Below are 18,215 nucleotides of genomic sequence, written 5' to 3'. Positions count from 1 at the left end.
CTTGGTGTCGGTGGGATTTACCACCGTGGATAATTAGACACTGTTTGTGTGAATTTCACAGCTTGAACAAGCAAGTCGAGTTCTTACCAAACATGTACCTGACATAACACTGATCATCTTTTATTGCTTTTATTTACTGTAACGGCTGCAAATTTCTGAGCTTATTCAGAGGTGGAGAGTGAGCTGTTTTGTAATGTGGACTCATCTCCCTGGCAACATTAAAATTGATCTTTAATGCTATATACACGTATATTTTTGTAATAGTTGAACAATAAACATTTACTCTCACTGATTTGTACTGTATGGTGATGTTAAGTGTAACCACCACTCTGATGTTATTCTGACACATCCTCAGTGTTGGGGAGTAACGGAATACATGTACCGCCGTTACGTATTCAGAATACAAAATATGAGTAACTGTATTCCGTTACAGTTACCGTTTAAAAAGGTGGTATTCAGAATACAGTTACTTTGTTGAAATAAATGGATTACACGGCGGGACTTTCCTGTTTCATATTGTCGCGGGTAGGGATGGGTACCGGTGTCAGGTGCCATGATGGCACCGGTTCTGACATAAACGGTAGTAACCAGACCGAAAAGCAGCGCACATTTCAGTGCTTTTTTTTCCTGAGATATCATACACTTTAGATTCTAGCCAATCATTTTACGTTTCCGAGGATAGTAGGCGGGGCCAGGTACGTACGTTCTTTTAGAGCAGAGCTACAGATTAAAAACGCCCAAGGCAAAGTGGTCAAAAGTCTGGCTGTACTTCACAGCAAAAGATGCAAACTCAGCAGCCTGCAACAAGTGCTTTAAGGTGATACTGTGATGCTGTGCAAAGGAGGTAACACCTCGAATCTGATGAAACACCTGGCGACACATAGCGTTTTTCTAAAAGCCGAGAAATGCACCGTGTTTGATAGCTTGCTGCGAGACCTCACACCGAGCACATCTACTGCGGGTGTGGTGCCTGTTATCGGACCCGGAGTTAGCAACATCCCCCAAGAACCCGAAGAGTAGAGTCCTGGCCCCCAGCCCTGTCAGCGTAGCAGAAATGATGAGGATGATGATGTCAGCAGCAGCCGTTCTCCTCTGCGTGAGTAGCTTCATGTTGTTCGTGTGTAATTAACGTTGAGTAGGCTAACCACATTATTACATTAATGCATGTAAGGTGAACTAGCAAACACCGTCGTAGTTACATGCGGCTGTCTTCTTGTTTGATGGCAGATACTCCCTTCACCCTGGCCAAAAAGGCTAAAATGACCAAAGAAAAAGTGGAAAACAGTTAAACATGAGAGGTTTTTGGACAAAGTTTGTGTTTTTTCCATTGTTTAAGCACTGCTTCCAGCCAAGAGTGAGAACATATATGCCCTATAGCTGCAGAAAAGGCTAACATTGTTATCTTTTTCCAAAAAAACAGCTAAACATGAGAGGTTTTAGGACAAACTTTGTCTTCTCCATTCTTTAATCACCGGTTTGAGCACCGTTTAAGCACCGGCACCGTTTCAAAAGTACCGGTTTGGTACTGGTATCGGATAAAACCTAAACGATACCCATCCCTAGTCGTGGGTCAGGCCTGTTTGAGTTTTGTTTGACAGCTATGTTCTGGCGGCAGCGTTACGGTTGCCATGGTTTTGGCTACGAGCCCAACATGAACCCGGCGTATTAGCCAGAGGTCCCTTTACTACGGTTCGGAGCCGCAGGCCTTCAGTAATAGTAATAAATCACATTCATGTAGTTGTAAACAGCATGATAATATATTAAGTAATCCAAAGTATTCAGAATAGTTACTCTCATTGAGTAAAGTAACGGAATACGTTACAGAATACATTTTGGGGCATGTATTCAGTAATCTGTAGTGGGATACATTTTAAAAGTAACCTTCCCAACACTGCACATACTTGTATTATCCATCCATCCATCTATTCACTTCACTTATCCTTTTCAGGGTCACGGGGGTCACTGGAGCCTATCCCAGCTGTCATAGGGAGAGGGGCGGGGCACAGCCTGGACAGGTCGCAGTTGTATTATGTATTATTGTAATATTAATGTCAAGTGAATGGGATTTTTTTCTTAGTCCATTGTGAAATGTAGAAAATCACATAGTAATTTAATTCAATTCAGCTTTATTTATACACCACCAAATCACAACAACATCCCCTCAAGGGGCTTTATACTGTAAAGTAGACCCTACAATAATACAATCATATGACGTCCTACGAGCAAGCACATCCAAGATGACAGAGTCCCCGGGTGGAGCGCCCTCAACCATCCTACCCAGGGACTCCAAGACTCTGACTGTTGCTCGGTGCAGAAGCACAGGCAACAGTCAGGACCCGTTCCCTAACCAGAAGGCGCAGGGAACAAACTCTCTCGTACAGAGCAGCAAGCTGAGGGGACACTCAGCCCAGCACGCTGCCTCTCACACGGGCAACTCCAGACTGAGGCAGTCCTGGCCGCTGCCCAGCACACGTTGCCCCAGTAAACCTATCCTAGGCAGGGGGAACTGTTCCCTGATGTTCATCAGCAGCTGTTCTCACAGGACAACATCTGCAACATGATTTATAAAATATGGTCCTGGACATGTAAAGTATTTAAAACATAACTAGAAAGTGCATTTTCTGAAGAAACTGCAGTGTGAATGCTTGAATCTGAATGTATGCACTGAAATGAATTAATTGCTGAATTTAAAGTTAAAAAGTTTGAATGAGATAAAAAGAAAATTAATTAAATAACCCCAGCCTGAAACAAAGACAACAATAATACTGATGGGGAATATTTTTCCTCAGAGTAATTATGTTTACTTGCAGCACTTTTACATGCACTGAGGTGTTTTCATTGTGTTTTATTGCTTAAAGGAATGGCTGGCTAATAATAAATGTTTGTGTAGCTTTAAATGTGATAATTTTTACAATTCTTCAGCCATAAAGGAGTGTAGAAAAGTGAATGACTGATAACATCTGAAGTGGCTGGCAGAGTGCAGACAGCTGCAGGAGGCTGTATGCACAGTTACAGTTTTTCTGCATCGCTTTAACAACAACAACAACAATAATACTAATAACTTTATTTATAAAGCACTTTCAAACAAAGTGCTGAACAGTTACATGGATTCAACAGACACTTTATTAGGTACATCTGTTCAACTGCTCGTTAATGCAAATATCATTTAATCAGCCTGTAATGAATCAGCAACGTTAAAGCATGTCGACATGGTCAGAACAGCTTGTTGGAGTCAAACTGAGCATCAGGAAGATGACTGGACGAGGCTCTTGATACGAGACGGGCCGAGTATTTCAGACACTGCTGGACTTTTCCCTCCTGTGGTTTACAGAGAGCGGCCTGAGACAGGAAACATCCAGTGAGGAGCAGTTCTCTGGGTGAAACCGGCTCGTAGAATGAACTCGAGACAGATGATAGGAAGGCAACAGTAACTCAAACAACCGCTCGTTATAAACAAGTTATGCAGATGCGCATCTCTGAAAGCACAACACATCAGACCATGAAGCAGAATGGCTACAGCAGCAGAAGACCACACTGTGGGCTACACGGGTCAGCTAACAACAAGAAACTGAGGCTACAGCTCACACGTGACTCTAAGCCTTAGAGACTAAAGCTTCTTTCTTCACTGACAGGTTTCATCTGGATTTTGAAGTTTATACAGGAAGTTTAAATCTGGGACTCTCGGCCATTTGACCTTAGAACTGAAGAAGCTTCTCGGATGAGAGGTGAAACGTCTTCAAGCAACTTAAAGAAGTCCAGACGCTTTTCTTTGCAAACTCCTTTGACTACGATGACCTGGATGACTGAGAACCTTCACAGACATAAGTTTATACAACATTTATTCCTGTCAAAACGGGAACTGGCAAACAAACAGTAGAGGGCAGCAACATCCCAGCGTTATGTGTATTCTGCCTAAATACAGAAGACGAAGAAGAGAAGCGGCCGTTGTCAACAGTGTGGCCATATGGCTGCGTTATCCTTACGGTAGCCTGTATGTATGTGAGGTGATACTACAAACATATTCGTGTCCATTACTGAGAGGCTCGGGTCAGACGGTGCGTTTAGTCCCCGAGCAGCGACAGTCATGGCTCATCTCACCCAGAACCCCGCGGATAAAGAGCGGTAAGTCCAGGACCCTGGCTAAGCTACAGCTAACAGAGCTAGCCGGTTTCTCGTGCAGACTCTTGTAGAGAATTCTAAACATTTAAGTAAACAAATGCACCTACAAATGACACGTGCTTATTCTAAGATGTTGAAGCACACATGTGGATCCTGGGAGACTGATCGTCAGTTCGGCATACAGTCCTGCAGCTTTTAACTGAAGCTCCACGGAAAAAGGTTGTTTTAAGGGTTTAAATGTTCAATTCAGAGCCGAACCTCGACGATGAAACGCTGATGAAACGAGGACATTAGGAGAAACTGACACTGAGTTTTTAAAGGACTTTTAGTGAAATGCCTTTCATGCCGATATTTAAATCGTATTTTGTACTGAGCTGTGTGTAAAGTCACGGGGAACAGAGGGAAAATCAAACTGCGCATTTTCTACATGAAGTTTGGCCTGTGGTCCTCATCCTTAAGCATGACGTGTGATAAGAAGTTCAAGCTAGATGTTTACAGACTGCCTTATTTTTAAAGCTAAAGGGACAAAATGTGATCGGAGTCACATTAATGTGCAGAAAGTTTGCTGAACGTTCCGGTTCGGAGAGTTTGATCTGTGGAGCTTACAGGATGTTTCCCTCCTCAGTCAGAGCAGCTGGTACCACAGAGATCTGAGTGAAGAGCGGAGAAACCAAACTGGAAGGCAAAGGTCTCATTTCTTTATGTTTTGCTTACAAGCAGACAGACGTTCTTGTCATTTTTAAAGTGCTCTTGAGCAACAGTTCTCTAGAAGGCCTCCATTGTCTTCTCTCATTTTTAGCCCAATCCTTGTTCCTGACCGTTTTTATAGTGTGTGTTTGTTATCTTTGTTAGTTTGTTTTGATGAAGCCTTTGAACTCTGACCTGTGAATCACTGAAACATTAAAAACAGCTCCCAACTGAAGGCATGAAGCCGCGTCATGCAGACACATAGCAGTTGAATCTGTGCCATAAACATCACATTTTGACATAAAATAGTATTTTTGATCCAACACGCTGATTCCCAAAGAGCTGATAACGTGGCATATCTCAGCGTGGTGTGGAGCGTTTATTTAGAAGTCTAAAGAAAAACTGTACAGAAGAAGTGTGAGGCCTAAAAAACTCTACAGTGGATCAACAGGATCTGAAAGACCTGACACAGGAGCTGAGAGATGATCTGGATCTTCAGCTGATCGTCTAATGTTCACTGAAGCTTCATCAGAAATGTCTCAGCTTGTAGGAAGACCTTCTTAATGAAGGGATACGGGAGGAAAGGCGGAGCCCTGAAGACCAGAGAAACAGGCCTGATTTAGAGATGGATCCACATCATGGTCCGTGTGTACGAGGAGGTCTCACACTGAGAGGCTGCAGCCATCAGGTGGAGACTCTGTCGTGGTTTCAGCTGCAGGTGGAGTCTGATCCTCCATGCAGGAACATCTGATCTTAGCAGCTTCATGTTTCAGCACGACGATGATTCAAAGTGAAGCACACAGGATAGAAACACACAGGAGAACGCCATCAGAGCCGGACATCAGCATGACTGAAGCAGAGTGGGACAAAACAAAACATGAGTGTCCTTCAGGAAGCCCGAAGAACTGAAGATCCTCACAGAGACGCAGAGCAGCTCAGAGCTCACGCTGAGCTGAAGGATGAAGCTGCTCGCGCCACAGATTCACCTCCAGGCTGCTTGTTTTTGCCCTGTTTGCTGCATTTGCATTTATATTTACACTCTATTCAAAATTTCCTACAAAATATAAAGAACTGAGGAGTGGCTGAAGACTGTTGCACAGCTCTGTATGTGTACACACACACACACACACACACACAGAGCAGAAACAATGACGTTTGTGCAGCAGGCGTTTCAGTGACATCAGTGTTTGTTTTAATGTGACTCAGAAATGCAAAATATTCACATCTGAGCAGCGAAACCAGAGAAGTTTCTTAAAAAGACAAAGATTTTGTTCTCTTTGAGTCTTTGGTGATTCCAGCCGAGCGATTATTGGATAAGGAGTTCTTACTTAGCGCGCTCGGCTTCATGCATGAGGACGGCCGTCAGTCACTGAGTCGCTGCATCGTCTGTTTCAGGTTCGTCTGCCTCTATCCCGTCTACATCAACAGTAAGAAGACGCTGGCTGAAGGACGAAGGATCTCCGTGGAGAAGGTGACGGTTTAACCTTCGTGTGTTTGATGAGATGTTACCTCTGAAACCTGAGCTCTGATCTTTAAACTTAACTCATCATCTTTTAAAGGATTTTACAGTCGACTGAAACACGAGATAAAAGTGTGAAAAAACTCTTGGATTTAAAAAAAAAAAAAAATGACCAGATGGAGGAAAAAACCCTGAAACAAAAGGTTGATTCTGTTCATGAACAGTGGGCTGGAGGTCAGTTTATGATCAATAATATGCAAATTCTCATGACCATTGATCAACAACCACTGATCACAGATCATGGACTTTGATCAGCAGCTGTTAATCATCATGAAACGTTTCTCCCACTGAAAACATCCAGATGAACAGAATCAACCTTCTGGGATTTCTTTACCTGGATGACTGATCGGGCATCAGGACATCTGCTGCTCGCTCAAATGTACTAAAGTAAAATAAACAGGAAGTGGCGTGCTGAGTGTGAACGTGCTGCTGTGTCTGCAGGCGGTGGAGAATCCGTCCTGCACTGAGATCAGAGACGTGCTGGCGGCTGCAGGGATGAACGTCTACATGGAGGTAACACCTGAGAATCCACACACACACACACACTCTCTCTGTAAAACACAGCGTGGTGGAGTCGGACTCCGTGTGTCTCTTCCAGAACAAAATCCACCCCCGGGAGTGGAACAGGGACGGCCAGTTCAAAGGTCGGGTCAGAGTTCAGATTAAGCAGGCGGACGGCAGCCCGTGTCAGGACAAGTTCAGCTCACGTGAGTGCTTTTATTTTGAAAGGACACCGCTGCACGTAGACGACATTAGCCGAGGTAAAGCTGTGCCGTTTGTGGTGATCGCAGGTAAAGACGTGATGATCTACGTCGCAGAGATGATCCCCAAACTCAAGACTCGCACCCAGAAGAGCGGAGGAGGCGACACCAGCTCTCAGCAGGGAGAGGGAGGGAAGAAGAGCAAGAAGAAGAAGAAATAGACACAAAATGATTTTGGTTTGCCTTTAGATGTTTTTTTTGTTGGTTATTGATTTGATTGGATGAGAATCAGACTGAGGCAGGTTTTTGTTTTTCTCTTATTCTGCCTCCAAAATGAAAACCTGAATGTTTTTCATGTTCTCATGTGTTCATTTATCTTTGAACTGAGGGCTCCGTTCACCTCATCCAACAGCTTCACACAATAAACGTTTCATTTTCTCTCCTTTTTTTTTTGTTGCCTTCGTGCGTCGACCTCCACAGTGACGTCAGCATCAGCTCGTTCTGAGGTTTTTCCAGTAATTTCAAAAAGTTCATTTCAGGTTTAAGAGACACTGAGTTCTTTTTTCCCACAGTTTTGACCAATGACTGTAGAAAACATGGATGACCTGATAGCTCCCAAAAAATGAAGCCCAGACGTCTCTATCGCCCCCTGGTGTCTGACTGCAGTATAGGTCATAAACCCGCCTCCTCCATGTTAGCAGATGGGACTGGGCTCAGACTAAAATAAAGTCCTCAGATAAAGATGCTTTTTTTTCCTCATCAGTAGTTCTCATCATGCTGATTTGTGTTCAGTGGGGCTCTTTTCTCACAGGGTGGATTAGTTTTGACTGTCTTAGCACTTTCTCAGTCTCTGCAGCTCACGGCGGGTAAAATAAGTCTTGAACACGTTACCGGTTTTCTAAATATGTTTGTAAAAGTGGTGTTGTAATGAAATTCTCTTTCTGTAACAACTCATCCGGTCGACACCTGCAAAGAAACCAAAGCAGAGAGAGGTTATGTGTAATAATGAGAAATAACACATGAGGAGGACGGAGGTCGTGACCGCAGCTGACGTCAATCCTGCCGCTTTGATTAACATCAGCTGGTTCAGTCCCAGCGGAGGGTCGATGCAGAGGTGTGTCACACTGTGACGTGGATGTCAACTGGTAACCACTCAAAGCATCGAAGAGCGCACTTGTGTGAATGAGGGTCCAGAGTCCAAACCTCGTCCAGCATTAACATCAGCACAGACGTATGTCTGTGAAGGTTCTCAGTCATCCAGGTCATCATAGTCTAAGGAGCTTGAAACGAAAAGCGTCTGGGCTTCTTTGGGTTGCTTGAAGACCCTACACCACCGGGCAGAACTTGTTCCCTCTAAGCCTGAAGGGAAAAAAGAAGGAACACACACACGTAAAGGAAGCACTCAAAACATGTGGTTATCCTAACTGGGCGTTCATAAAGTCAGCAAAGAGGCACAGAAAAGAAGATCAGACACCAGCGAGGGAGGATAAGAAAGACAGACGCAACAACGTTGTCATCCCCTATGTAGCCGGTGTATCAGAGAAACTCAGGAGAGTTTTCTCCAAGCACGACATCCCAGTGTACTTCAGACCCAGCAACACACTCAGACAGAAACTGGTTCACCCGAAAGACAAAACTCCAAAACACAGACTGAACAACGTGGTGTTTGCTGTACAGTGCAGCGAGGAATGCCCAGACCTCTACATTGGAGAGACCAAAAAGCCACTTCACAAGCGCATGGCACAACATAGAAGAGCCACCTCCACAGGACAAGACTCAGCAGTTCATCTGCATCTAAAGGTCAAAGGTCACTCTTTCAAGGATGCCAATGTTCCCATTTTGGACAGAGAGGACAGATGGTTTGAAAGAGGAGTGAAAGAGGCCATCTATGTCCACTGTGAGCGACCATCTTTGAACAGAGGCGGTGGTTTACGACACCAACTGTCTGCCATCTATAATCCAGTTTTGAGTTCCCTCCCCAGACGCCTTAACGCCCACTCACATCCTGGGCCATCTGACCTCAGGAATTCACATGATTGGGTGGGGCCAGGTTTCACAATGAGCTCACCCGAAACCCTGGCTGATTAGGTCCCACACCCGCTTTCACACCTTGGCTCATGTGATTAGGTGCAGGATCATCTGGGGGTCCTTTGTCCCTCTTTGGGGGGACTCGCCACCATTTGACCCTAGAACTGAAGAAGCTTCTCAGATGAGAGGTGAAACATCTTCAAGCAACTTAAAGAAGTCCAGACGCTTTTCTTTGAAAGCTCCTTTGACCAAACAGCACAGAAGCTGCACCGGGACCCTCACTGGATGGTTTCCATGGCAGCAGCTCCTTCGGTTGTTGCTTCCGCTTTATTTAATGTGATTGTTTGATTTGATGATTGTGTTTCTGTTCGATTTAAACAAATGATCACGGAATAACAGGACCAGTCAGGAGGTTCCCATAAGTCCTACGGGCCTGAAACGCATCACCACAGTGGCCTGATGTTTATATGCAGTTACTAGGCAACAGGTGAGCGTTGATCGGCTGACCAGCGGACCCGGTGTGCTCCTGATCGATTAACCTGCCCCCTCTCTCACCTTTGCGCGGAGCATCGTCCCGGATGGCCGGGGCGCTCACCGACCCGACCCGGGCTCCGGTGGCCTTCGGGCGGCGGGCCGTGCCGCAGCTGTTCGGGGAGCTGCAGCGGGCCGGGGCTGCGGCGAGGCTCCGGGCTCTGACGTCACTCTGCGACCTGGTGCACGAGCCGGAGCGACTGTACCAGGCTGTTACCGGAGGTAAGAGCTCAGAGGGTCACCGTGAGGTCCGCCCTCTGCACAGGGAGGACAGGTGTGCAGTTCAGGGGGAATCAGGGAAAGAAGGGAGGAGCCGTGAAAGAAACTGTGCTGGACATCCAGGCTTTTGGAAACTATAAAACATAACCTGAGCACTTCAGGTGTTTCACTAGCTATTATTGGCGTGTTTGGAGGTGGGACTTGGGGTGGCACCGGCCCACTCTGAAGTCTGCTGTGACTAAAATGGAGGAAAGTTGGGAAAAGTGCAAACTGGTTCTTCTTCTGCAGGTTTTCTGAAGCAGCTGAAGGTTTTGTTCAGGGATGAAGATCCATCAGTCAGAGCAAAAACCTGTGAGCTTCTTCACCTGCTGACCTCACACAGCATCGGCAGGTACGTGTACCGAGACAAACAGGCACAGCACCGGGAGGAAAACGGGGTCATCAGGTCATTCTGTTTAAAATGGAAAAGCAGGAAAGCAAAACACTCACAACTGCAATAAAGAGGCAAACAGATCAAACAACCACATAATGCAAAACAACAGATACACAAAAATGACAACCAAAAACTAGCAAAACTTTAAGAGAAATAAACAACAGATATTAAATAATAACAGCAGAGTGATGCAAAACAGCAACATTAGAACTACAACAAAGTCACCAAACTGAAAGTAAAACACACAAAGTTACAGAGAAACCGTTTAAACAGTTTTATTTAAAATGATCGCTGAGGGCACAAAGCTTCGTGTCTTTAAGACAAACGTGTTTGGAGTCGATCACAGACCAAAGATCCGCTCAAACACTCGAGTTCATCACGAAGAAGCAAACAGAATCTTGTTTTTGGGAGTTTTTCAGACAGGAGAGAAAATGTTGAGCCTGAAAAGTTGACAAACGACTGTTCTGGAGAAAAGGATGAAACGTGTGAGCAGAATAAAAGAACGATGAAGGGGGGGCTTATCAGGGGTCTTTCATAATGTATTTGAATTATTGATAAGCTAGTTTTCAGCTGCAGGTGAACTTAAAGAGTACAACATTACCAATGTTTCGAACACACAACATAACTACACGCATGTCGTGTGTTTACCTGATATTACGGCACCGTATCAAGTATTTGTGTTATGGAGCTTTTAAACATGACATTGAAATAAATGTCGAACACAAATGAACAAAAACGTTTTTAAATTATATGACAATAAATAAACCACAAAATACTTTTTTTTATTAACACTGTGAAATAACTTTTCAATTTTATTTAATAACCTATTAAAAACACAGAATTTACCTTTTTTAAATTATTAAGATAAAGCATTAAATAACAGCTAAATCATGAGAGCTGCATCTGCCTGTGGACCTTTAACTAGCAGAGTTTCTTTTATAAATTTAGGATGTTTGTTGGGATCCGTTTGTGTCATTGTTTGAATCTTTCTGAAAGTTCAGGAGCTTTAAAGCTGTTCAGGGTTCATGTGTGTGTCCTGTCGCCTCCTCCTGCAGGCAGGCCGTCCTCGCCTCCTCCCTGCTCCCTCCTCTCTGTCAGCTGTTGGACGACTCCTCGTTCTCCTGCAGGAGGAACGTCCACCGAGTGCTGAACCACCTCGCTCTGCTGCCTGCAGGTAAGCTCGGATTCTCAGCATCAGCAGCTGAACTCAAACCCGGATTTTAATGATTGAGGACTAAGATGATGTTTGAGGGGTCAGGGGGCGTGTCCTCAGGGCAGCAGCTCACACGCTGCAGCACTCGTACGTCTGTGGGCGATCATGAGGACAGTTCAGGGCTTAATTTTGAGTTTTCCACGCCGCCCTGCAGGAGCAGAGGCTCTCCTCTCTCTGGTGCCTAAACTGATGCTGAAAATCACAAAGGAGGAAGATGAGGAGGTGCAGTTGCTGCTCCTCTCCACCCTCACCCACTGCTCCAGGCTGGACGCCCTGCCGGGGTTGGCCTCCGATGGCGTCTCGCTGCTGGGACGCAAACTGTCCCACCGATCCTCGAACATCCGCCGAGAGGCGGCCGCAGCAATGATGGCACTCAGGTAGAACAGCTCGCTCTGATCCAGGCTGTGCTTTTGTTTCCTCGCCGTGCGCTGGTTTAACAGTCTGTTTGTCTGCTGGTTACAGCGTTCCCATGGACGGGAAGCGACAGGTCTGCGAGGATGCCGAGGTCCTTCCTGTCCTCATCGGTCTGCTACGGGACAAAGACGTGGAGGTTCAAGCCAACGCTGCAGGAGTCATCATGAACACCGTCATCATCACCACCGGTACAAACGCACACACCGGCTTCCACAACCCTCAACTCAGATACTCCAAACTTTGAATCATGATCAGTTTAAGTAAAATCGTTTTTTTCATCCACGATCAGTCTAAAGGTACCGAACCAGCTTCAGTTTAGTTTTCATGTTTCAAACAGAGAAGTATCTGTGACTGCAGGTAAGCAGCGGTGCCTGGACCTGGACGTCCTCCCCGTCCTCCTCGGCCTGCTGTCTGAGAAGCACGGGGACGATGACAAGGAGGAGATGAAGAAGAGGAGGAAGGCCCTCATCATGTACGTCCTTCGTGCGCTCACCTCATTGGCTGAGGCTCCTAACGGCCGCCGCCTCCTCCTGGAGCAGCTCCCCCTGGTGGAGAAGAAGGCTGAGGCTGCGGAGGAGGACCAGGACATCCGGCGGGCCACTCAGACCGCCATCCAGGTCATCACCTGGACTCCATGACCTCTGACCTCCAGAGGTCTCATGGAGTAAGAAAATAAAAAAGCAAAACTCATCACAGATTTTCTGATGTCATTGTTAAACATCACATGACCAGTCCAATCAAATCTGGGTGCATCATGGGATATTTCTATAAATGTGTTATAAGAGTAGGTTGTTTACTTTAAATGCTGAGGACATTTACTCTAAAGTGTTCTGTTCATAAATGCCAGCATGTGTTCACTGTGTGTTTTCTGAATGAAGAGCTTAAACCTGCATTTGTTCTAATGTCCAGCAGGGGGCGACACCTCCGGCTGAGTAAAGAAGTCTGACATGTATCGTGTATCGTTAATGTCCGTGAATGTTACAGATTTGTAAGTGATGTGTTTTAGTGGGAACTATGTTTACTGTCTGTCCAATAGAGAGGCGTTACCACGGCAACTAAGATGGGAACAAAGCTTCAAAAGGCGTCGATTTTTAACCCGAACTAAAGTCTTACTAACATTAACCAAGTGACACCGTTTTAAATGCATTTGAAAAACGAGAAATAAAAAACGTCTCTCACACACGCGATGACATCACCAACACCTCCCAACTCCAAATTTGAACTTTTGTTTTATAAGAGGCGTGGCTACATGGGCGTGAATCAGTACACGTGGGTGAAACGTTGAAATAATGCTCAGAAATTTTGATGGACACATAAAAAATAATCACATCATCACATCTCACAGGTGTAGGCCGTACAGCTCATCAGCGCAGGGTACTGCCCCTCAGCAGGCTTCCTGAAGTCATCCAATCAGAAGACAGTGGGCTTAAATTGTGAGTGAGGTGTTAAAGAGACAGAAGCTAAAGCAGCTTATTTCAGACAGCTCCATGAAAGCTCAGGATTAGATAAAGGATTACTTTGAACTGTTATTCATGGAAAGCCACTTTAGTCGTCTCCAGAACACATTTAGAAGAACAGCGAACGTGAAATGAGCAAAATACGCCCACTTTCTACTTTACCTGAAAGGTTTAGGTGCAAGTATGTCCCCCAGTGTCCCAAATGTAAAGTTTATATATATATAATCTTACCTGACCTGACCTGTGCACCGTGTTTCGGATACAAATCAAACTAATTCAGTTTTTATTCTTTTCTTCCCCCCCCCCCCGCCTGTCCCGTTTGGTTCTTTTGCCATCAGAATTATTGTCTAAAGGTGAAGAAAGATGCCCAACGGATTTACTTTACCAAATGGACCATCCCAGCCTTGCCGTAATGGTCCATCTGATTCACCTTTTATTGTTTATTTTCTTTTATTTTCATTTGCTAGATACGGGACAGACTTGACTGGGGGAAGGAAAGAGGGAAAGAAAAACAGCGGGGAAGAGGGACGGGGATAAAGAGCAAAAACCAAAAACCAACAAAACAAACAAACAAAAAATACATATATATATCACCTGGATCACCTGTTGAGAAAGAAAAAGGAGAAAACAACCAGAAAAAAAGAGCAACATAATAAACAACATCATCGCGATGATCTATGTGAATATAACAGTAAATACTAAATATTAAACATTATTGTGCAGCACGTAAGATCGACAGCGCACAGTGTGCTTTGAGGTAGGAGCCAAAAAGGGTGTAGTTTGTGTGTGTGATCACCCGTGTGTACACCTGTGAGCATGAACGCGCTTGTTTTTAAAAGGTTCCTACATGTAATGATCTGCTAGAGGGTGTGGGGGGGGTGGGGGTGGGGGGGCACAGTCCCGTCCTCCAGGGCATGAAGCAGGTATGGAGGAGATCCAGACTCCAGACATCCAGAGGCCCTCAGAACACAAGAGACCAAGGAAGACCAACAGAGGGGCAGCCGCGCCACTATCCCAGAAAGAGCTGAGGAGAGTCCCAGATGAGGGGTCACTCAGCAGCCGCGGAGCAGAAGCCAGGGGGGGTTGCAGTGACGCGTAAGTGACTCTTACACGTCACTTACACTCCGGCACAGCTGTGCCAGAGTGACCGAGCCTCAGGCCGAGAGGCCGAGAGCACCCCACCGCCGAAGTGGCCCGAGCAAGCCCCAGGCTCCAGGCCCCGATAAGCAGCCACCAAGGAGTGAGCCGGTGTGTACCTGGACGCCCATCCCCGGACACAAAGAACCACCAACGCACCGATTTCTGAGGGCGTCCGCCACCGGCAGGGGAAGTGGTGGGGGGAGATAGGCCTCCAATCCTTGGAGGGCCTGAGATGTCCCCAGAGAGGTGACGTCTGATACCCAACCTGACGTATAGACACAGACATACAGGCACACACAGATACAAACATCCATTCCCACCCTCATGCTCTCATATGCAGTTACTCTACACTCACCCAATGTGGAGACAGACATAAAGAGACACTGTACACACAATCACACTCCCCAAGCGTACTCTAAGCCCCGGGTCTAGGTACCCTTGCCCCTGGAGGGGGAAACTGCACCCAGACCCAGGTGGTATTACCCTTTTCCCTGCGGTGGAGAGAAGCAAACCTGCAAGACGACACAGAGGGACAAACACGCATTACACTGGAACGTGGCAGTGTGGTCAAAAAAAACACATTAATATCACAAAGATGGAGCATGTGGAGGTTGGTGGCTGCACGGACGGTACTATCCTCAGCAAACACGCTGTGAACGCCTCAAAAATGAATGACGGAGCTTCAGTCTGAATGGATCACATGATGAACTCTGCACCAATAGCAGACAAGTGCCATGAAGCTGGACGTTGATATTATGGATATGTAACTGGCAGTGATGGGAATAATGGCGTTACTTTTTTCAGTAACGAGTAATCTAACTAATTACTATTCCTATCGTTACAACGCCGTTACAGTTACTAACAAGAAAACGCGGTCCGTTACTATTTTTCAACAAACAGACGGTTGAAGCTGTGTTCAGCTTACCGCATCTTATATCAAATCAAATCACTTTTATTGTCACGTCACATGTGCAGGTACACTGATACAGTACATGCGAGTGAAATTCTTGTGTGCGAGCTTCACAAGCAACAGAGTTGTGCAAAAATACAATAACGTAAAACAAGCAAAATATAAAAATGGCTAATCTAAAAAGTAATAAATATATGTACAATATATAAAGGTATATATATTAGCTGACATATATCAGCTGCAGGAAGTAGCTGTAAGTAATCTGGACGCTACAGCTTTAAGCAGCTGCGCGCTCCCGCGGACGGTAATCACGATCACTGTCTAGCACAACACCTGGAGCTCAGGGGGCAAAACAATCGCATGAGTGCTGCTGTTTGACTGAGGAAGAATAAAGTAGTCGTGGTAAGCCAATCACATGACCACTTAAAGAAGCAACAAGGTGACATATACCAGTTTATAAATTGTGTTGATAGGCCACGTAAAACCAGAGGCATGATAAACAATATGTACGTGGCATTTTTTCCTCAATAGTTTCGTCACGTTTACTAAGGACAGCGCAGCGAGACCTCTCTGCTTATGAGCAAAAAATGTAAAAAAAAAACCAAAACAAAACAAAAACACAAAAACAGCCCTTTCGTTTTGGCGGAAAAATGCACCATGTCGACCAATCAAAAAAATGATATGGCAACATGACATTTGGTTGTTTAGGAAGAGGGGGAAGATTTAGGAGTGACGGCGAGAGAGAGAGAGAGAGCGAGTTTTGAGATGTGAGAGATTTGTGAGGTTTAGCGTGTTTGGAGTGTGTAGTTAATGTGTTGTCTTGTGTAGTTAGTGTGTAGTGTTGTGGATAGTTTTGTGTTGTGTGTCAGAACAATGAGGCGACTGCTGTCTCCAGGTAGAAACAGCAGTGATACACCTGCTGCCAGTAGCGGTTTTAGATACGGGCGACACGGGCGATTGCCCGGGGCGGCATCGTGGTGGGGGGCGGCATCACGGGCATCGGCAAAAAAAAAATTGCTCGTACTCATGCTGCCCCGACATCAGCCAGCGCATATTGGGAATGTCATAGTCACCGCTCGGTTTTCTATCGCCCATTTGCTGGGAGTAAGGGCGCCCTCCGTTTGCGAGGTGCGCCTGCTGCTTGCGGCACAGGGAGGAGAGGGCGGGGCGGCGGGAGATTCTCTGGCTGGCTGGAGCAGCAAAAATTACCAACTCGCAAAATAAAACAAAATAAAAACAAACCAACAAACACGAAAACACCGGACATTATAATACAGACTTATAATTTGCACCGATGTTTTTTCAAAATTCTATACGCGAAAAGTGAGCGAGAGCCCTCGAAAGCGCCTGCGCTGCGCTGCTGAAGTCAAAGTAAACTTTATTGTCTTCTCCTCTACATACAGTCCAGTATATAGAGAGACGAGACGACGAGGCTCCAGTTACAGCAGTGCAAATAAACGAACAATAAATATTTAAAAGTAAAAAAATAAATATACACTTTAGGACTTGGGGTAAAGGGACCAATAACAATTTAAAATGTATATTTTATATTTTGTTGATTTAAAGTCTCACACACAACCCGTTTTTAAAGTTTAAAAAAAGAGAAAAGAAGAGGAGTGTAGCGACTTCCACAGTCGCTAGAGGCCGGGGACTGAGCCTGCCTATTTGCCTGACGCGCTGTCAACTTTACGCAATAATGCGAGAGGGGGAATTGCTTCCTTGTTTATTAAAGTGCTTGAAAAGTTTACAGAGCAATGTGATCGGCTCGCGATTCAAACTCTTAAAACATCACAGGCTCTAATGCAACAAGGGGAAACTCGTTGTGCTGCGGTCAACAAAAACTACGGCTACCCAGCCCTGCTCTGTCAAAATCAAACCAGTGAATGACAGACTGACAACGCCCTCTTAATGTCGCCGCTAGCACCCACGTGACTCCCGTTACACATCACCATAGCAACCAAACAAATGAAAACCCGGTGATCATTAAAATTCAATACATTTAATTAGGGCGCCAAACAGGCTAGGACCGCCACTGCCTGCTGCTGTCAGACCTGCAGGTATCAGGCTGTGATGTTCTCCTTTATAGTGGACAGAAATTATTTTCTTGGAGTGGCACAAATAATTTGTGTGGAATCTTATTGAAGAACAGCTGATTGTTCTGTAAACAGTTTGAAGAAATTGTTTAAAAAAAAGGTAAATGGCTGCAAATAACTTTGTTGTTTGCGTCTGATTTTAAAATTGACAATTTATATTTGTTATGAAATATGATTTATTAAACATGTTTGTGGTTGTTACAGTAAAAAATATAACTTATTCTACTCAGATTTGATGTTTTTTGTCTGATTTTAGATCAATTGTGTTAGTACAGTATGTCAAAATGAAAACATGACTGTAAATTCAGACACGTGAGGTTGTGCTGAAAAGGATGATACCAAACAAGACAAAGCAAATAGTTTTAAAGGTGAAATGTAGAAGAAACATCAAAAGTAGTAAAACATGGCCAATTCTACCCTGGACCCCAGAGGGTTAAACTTTTTTTTAAAAGTAACGCAATAGTTACTTTTCAAGTAATTAATTTCTTTTAGTATCTTGTAACTCAGTTACTAACTCAGTTACTTTTTTGAAGAAGTAACTAGAAACTATAATTAATTACTTTTTCAAAGTAACTTGCCCAACACTGGTAACTGGAAGCGGAGAAGATTCGGTGGCTGAGGCCGATCAACCCACAACAGAAGACTCCTCAGGAAGACACGGGAAAAGCAAACGGTGCCCCAAAGACGGCGTGGGACGGGTCAAATGGAGACGGGCATGCGAGCACATGGACCCTACTCTAGAAGAAAAAAA

General features: G+C 45.0%; 2 protein-coding genes across 2 annotated transcripts; both read left to right on the top strand.

Annotated features, from left to right (window-relative positions):
- Window positions 1-3,920: 3,920 nt before the first annotated feature.
- On the top strand, window positions 3,921-7,471 carry srp19 (signal recognition particle 19). Its single transcript, XM_031733605.2, has 5 exons — window positions 3,921-4,122; window positions 6,202-6,277; window positions 6,767-6,838; window positions 6,924-7,032; window positions 7,117-7,471. The coding sequence occupies exons 1-5, from the start codon at window positions 4,085-4,087 to the stop codon at window positions 7,245-7,247; spliced, it is 426 nt and encodes a 141-aa protein (XP_031589465.1). The 5' UTR covers window positions 3,921-4,084; the 3' UTR covers window positions 7,248-7,471.
- A 1,716-nt stretch (window positions 7,472-9,187) lies between these two features.
- rsph14 (radial spoke head 14 homolog) lies at window positions 9,188-12,816 on the top strand. Its single transcript, XM_031733616.2, has 6 exons — window positions 9,188-9,807; window positions 10,093-10,195; window positions 11,293-11,411; window positions 11,605-11,827; window positions 11,913-12,052; window positions 12,222-12,816. The coding sequence occupies exons 1-6, from the start codon at window positions 9,633-9,635 to the stop codon at window positions 12,500-12,502; spliced, it is 1,041 nt and encodes a 346-aa protein (XP_031589476.1). The 5' UTR covers window positions 9,188-9,632; the 3' UTR covers window positions 12,503-12,816.
- Window positions 12,817-18,215: the final 5,399 nt, after the last annotated feature.

This window comes from Oreochromis aureus, linkage group 12 (genome assembly GCF_013358895.1).
Source record: "Oreochromis aureus strain Israel breed Guangdong linkage group 12, ZZ_aureus, whole genome shotgun sequence".
Classification (NCBI taxonomy): Eukaryota; Metazoa; Chordata; class Actinopteri; order Cichliformes; family Cichlidae; genus Oreochromis; species Oreochromis aureus.
The sequence above is the reverse complement of the archived record's forward strand: the minus strand, read 5'-3'. Positions and strand labels throughout refer to the sequence as shown.

What these genes read in the sequence shown, in the direction of transcription:
- rsph14 (XM_031733616.2), top strand. Translation starts at nt 9,633, where the DNA reads ATGGCCGGGGCGCTCACCGACCCGACCCGGGCTCCGGTGGCCTTCGGG. An exon ending in CCTCGCTCTGCTGCCTGCAG is followed by an intron (nt 11,412 to 11,604) that starts GTAAGCTCGGAT and finishes GCCGCCCTGCAG; the next exon opens with GAGCAGAGGCTCTCCTCTCT. An exon ending in CACCGTCATCATCACCACCG is followed by an intron (nt 12,053 to 12,221) that starts GTACAAACGCAC and finishes CTGTGACTGCAG; the next exon opens with GTAAGCAGCGGTGCCTGGAC.
- srp19 (XM_031733605.2), top strand. Translation starts at nt 4,085, where the DNA reads ATGGCTCATCTCACCCAGAACCCCGCGGATAAAGAGCG. An exon ending in GAAGGATCTCCGTGGAGAAG is followed by an intron (nt 6,278 to 6,766) that starts GTGACGGTTTAA and finishes CTGTGTCTGCAG; the next exon opens with GCGGTGGAGAATCCGTCCTG. An exon ending in GGATGAACGTCTACATGGAG is followed by an intron (nt 6,839 to 6,923) that starts GTAACACCTGAG and finishes TGTCTCTTCCAG; the next exon opens with AACAAAATCCACCCCCGGGA.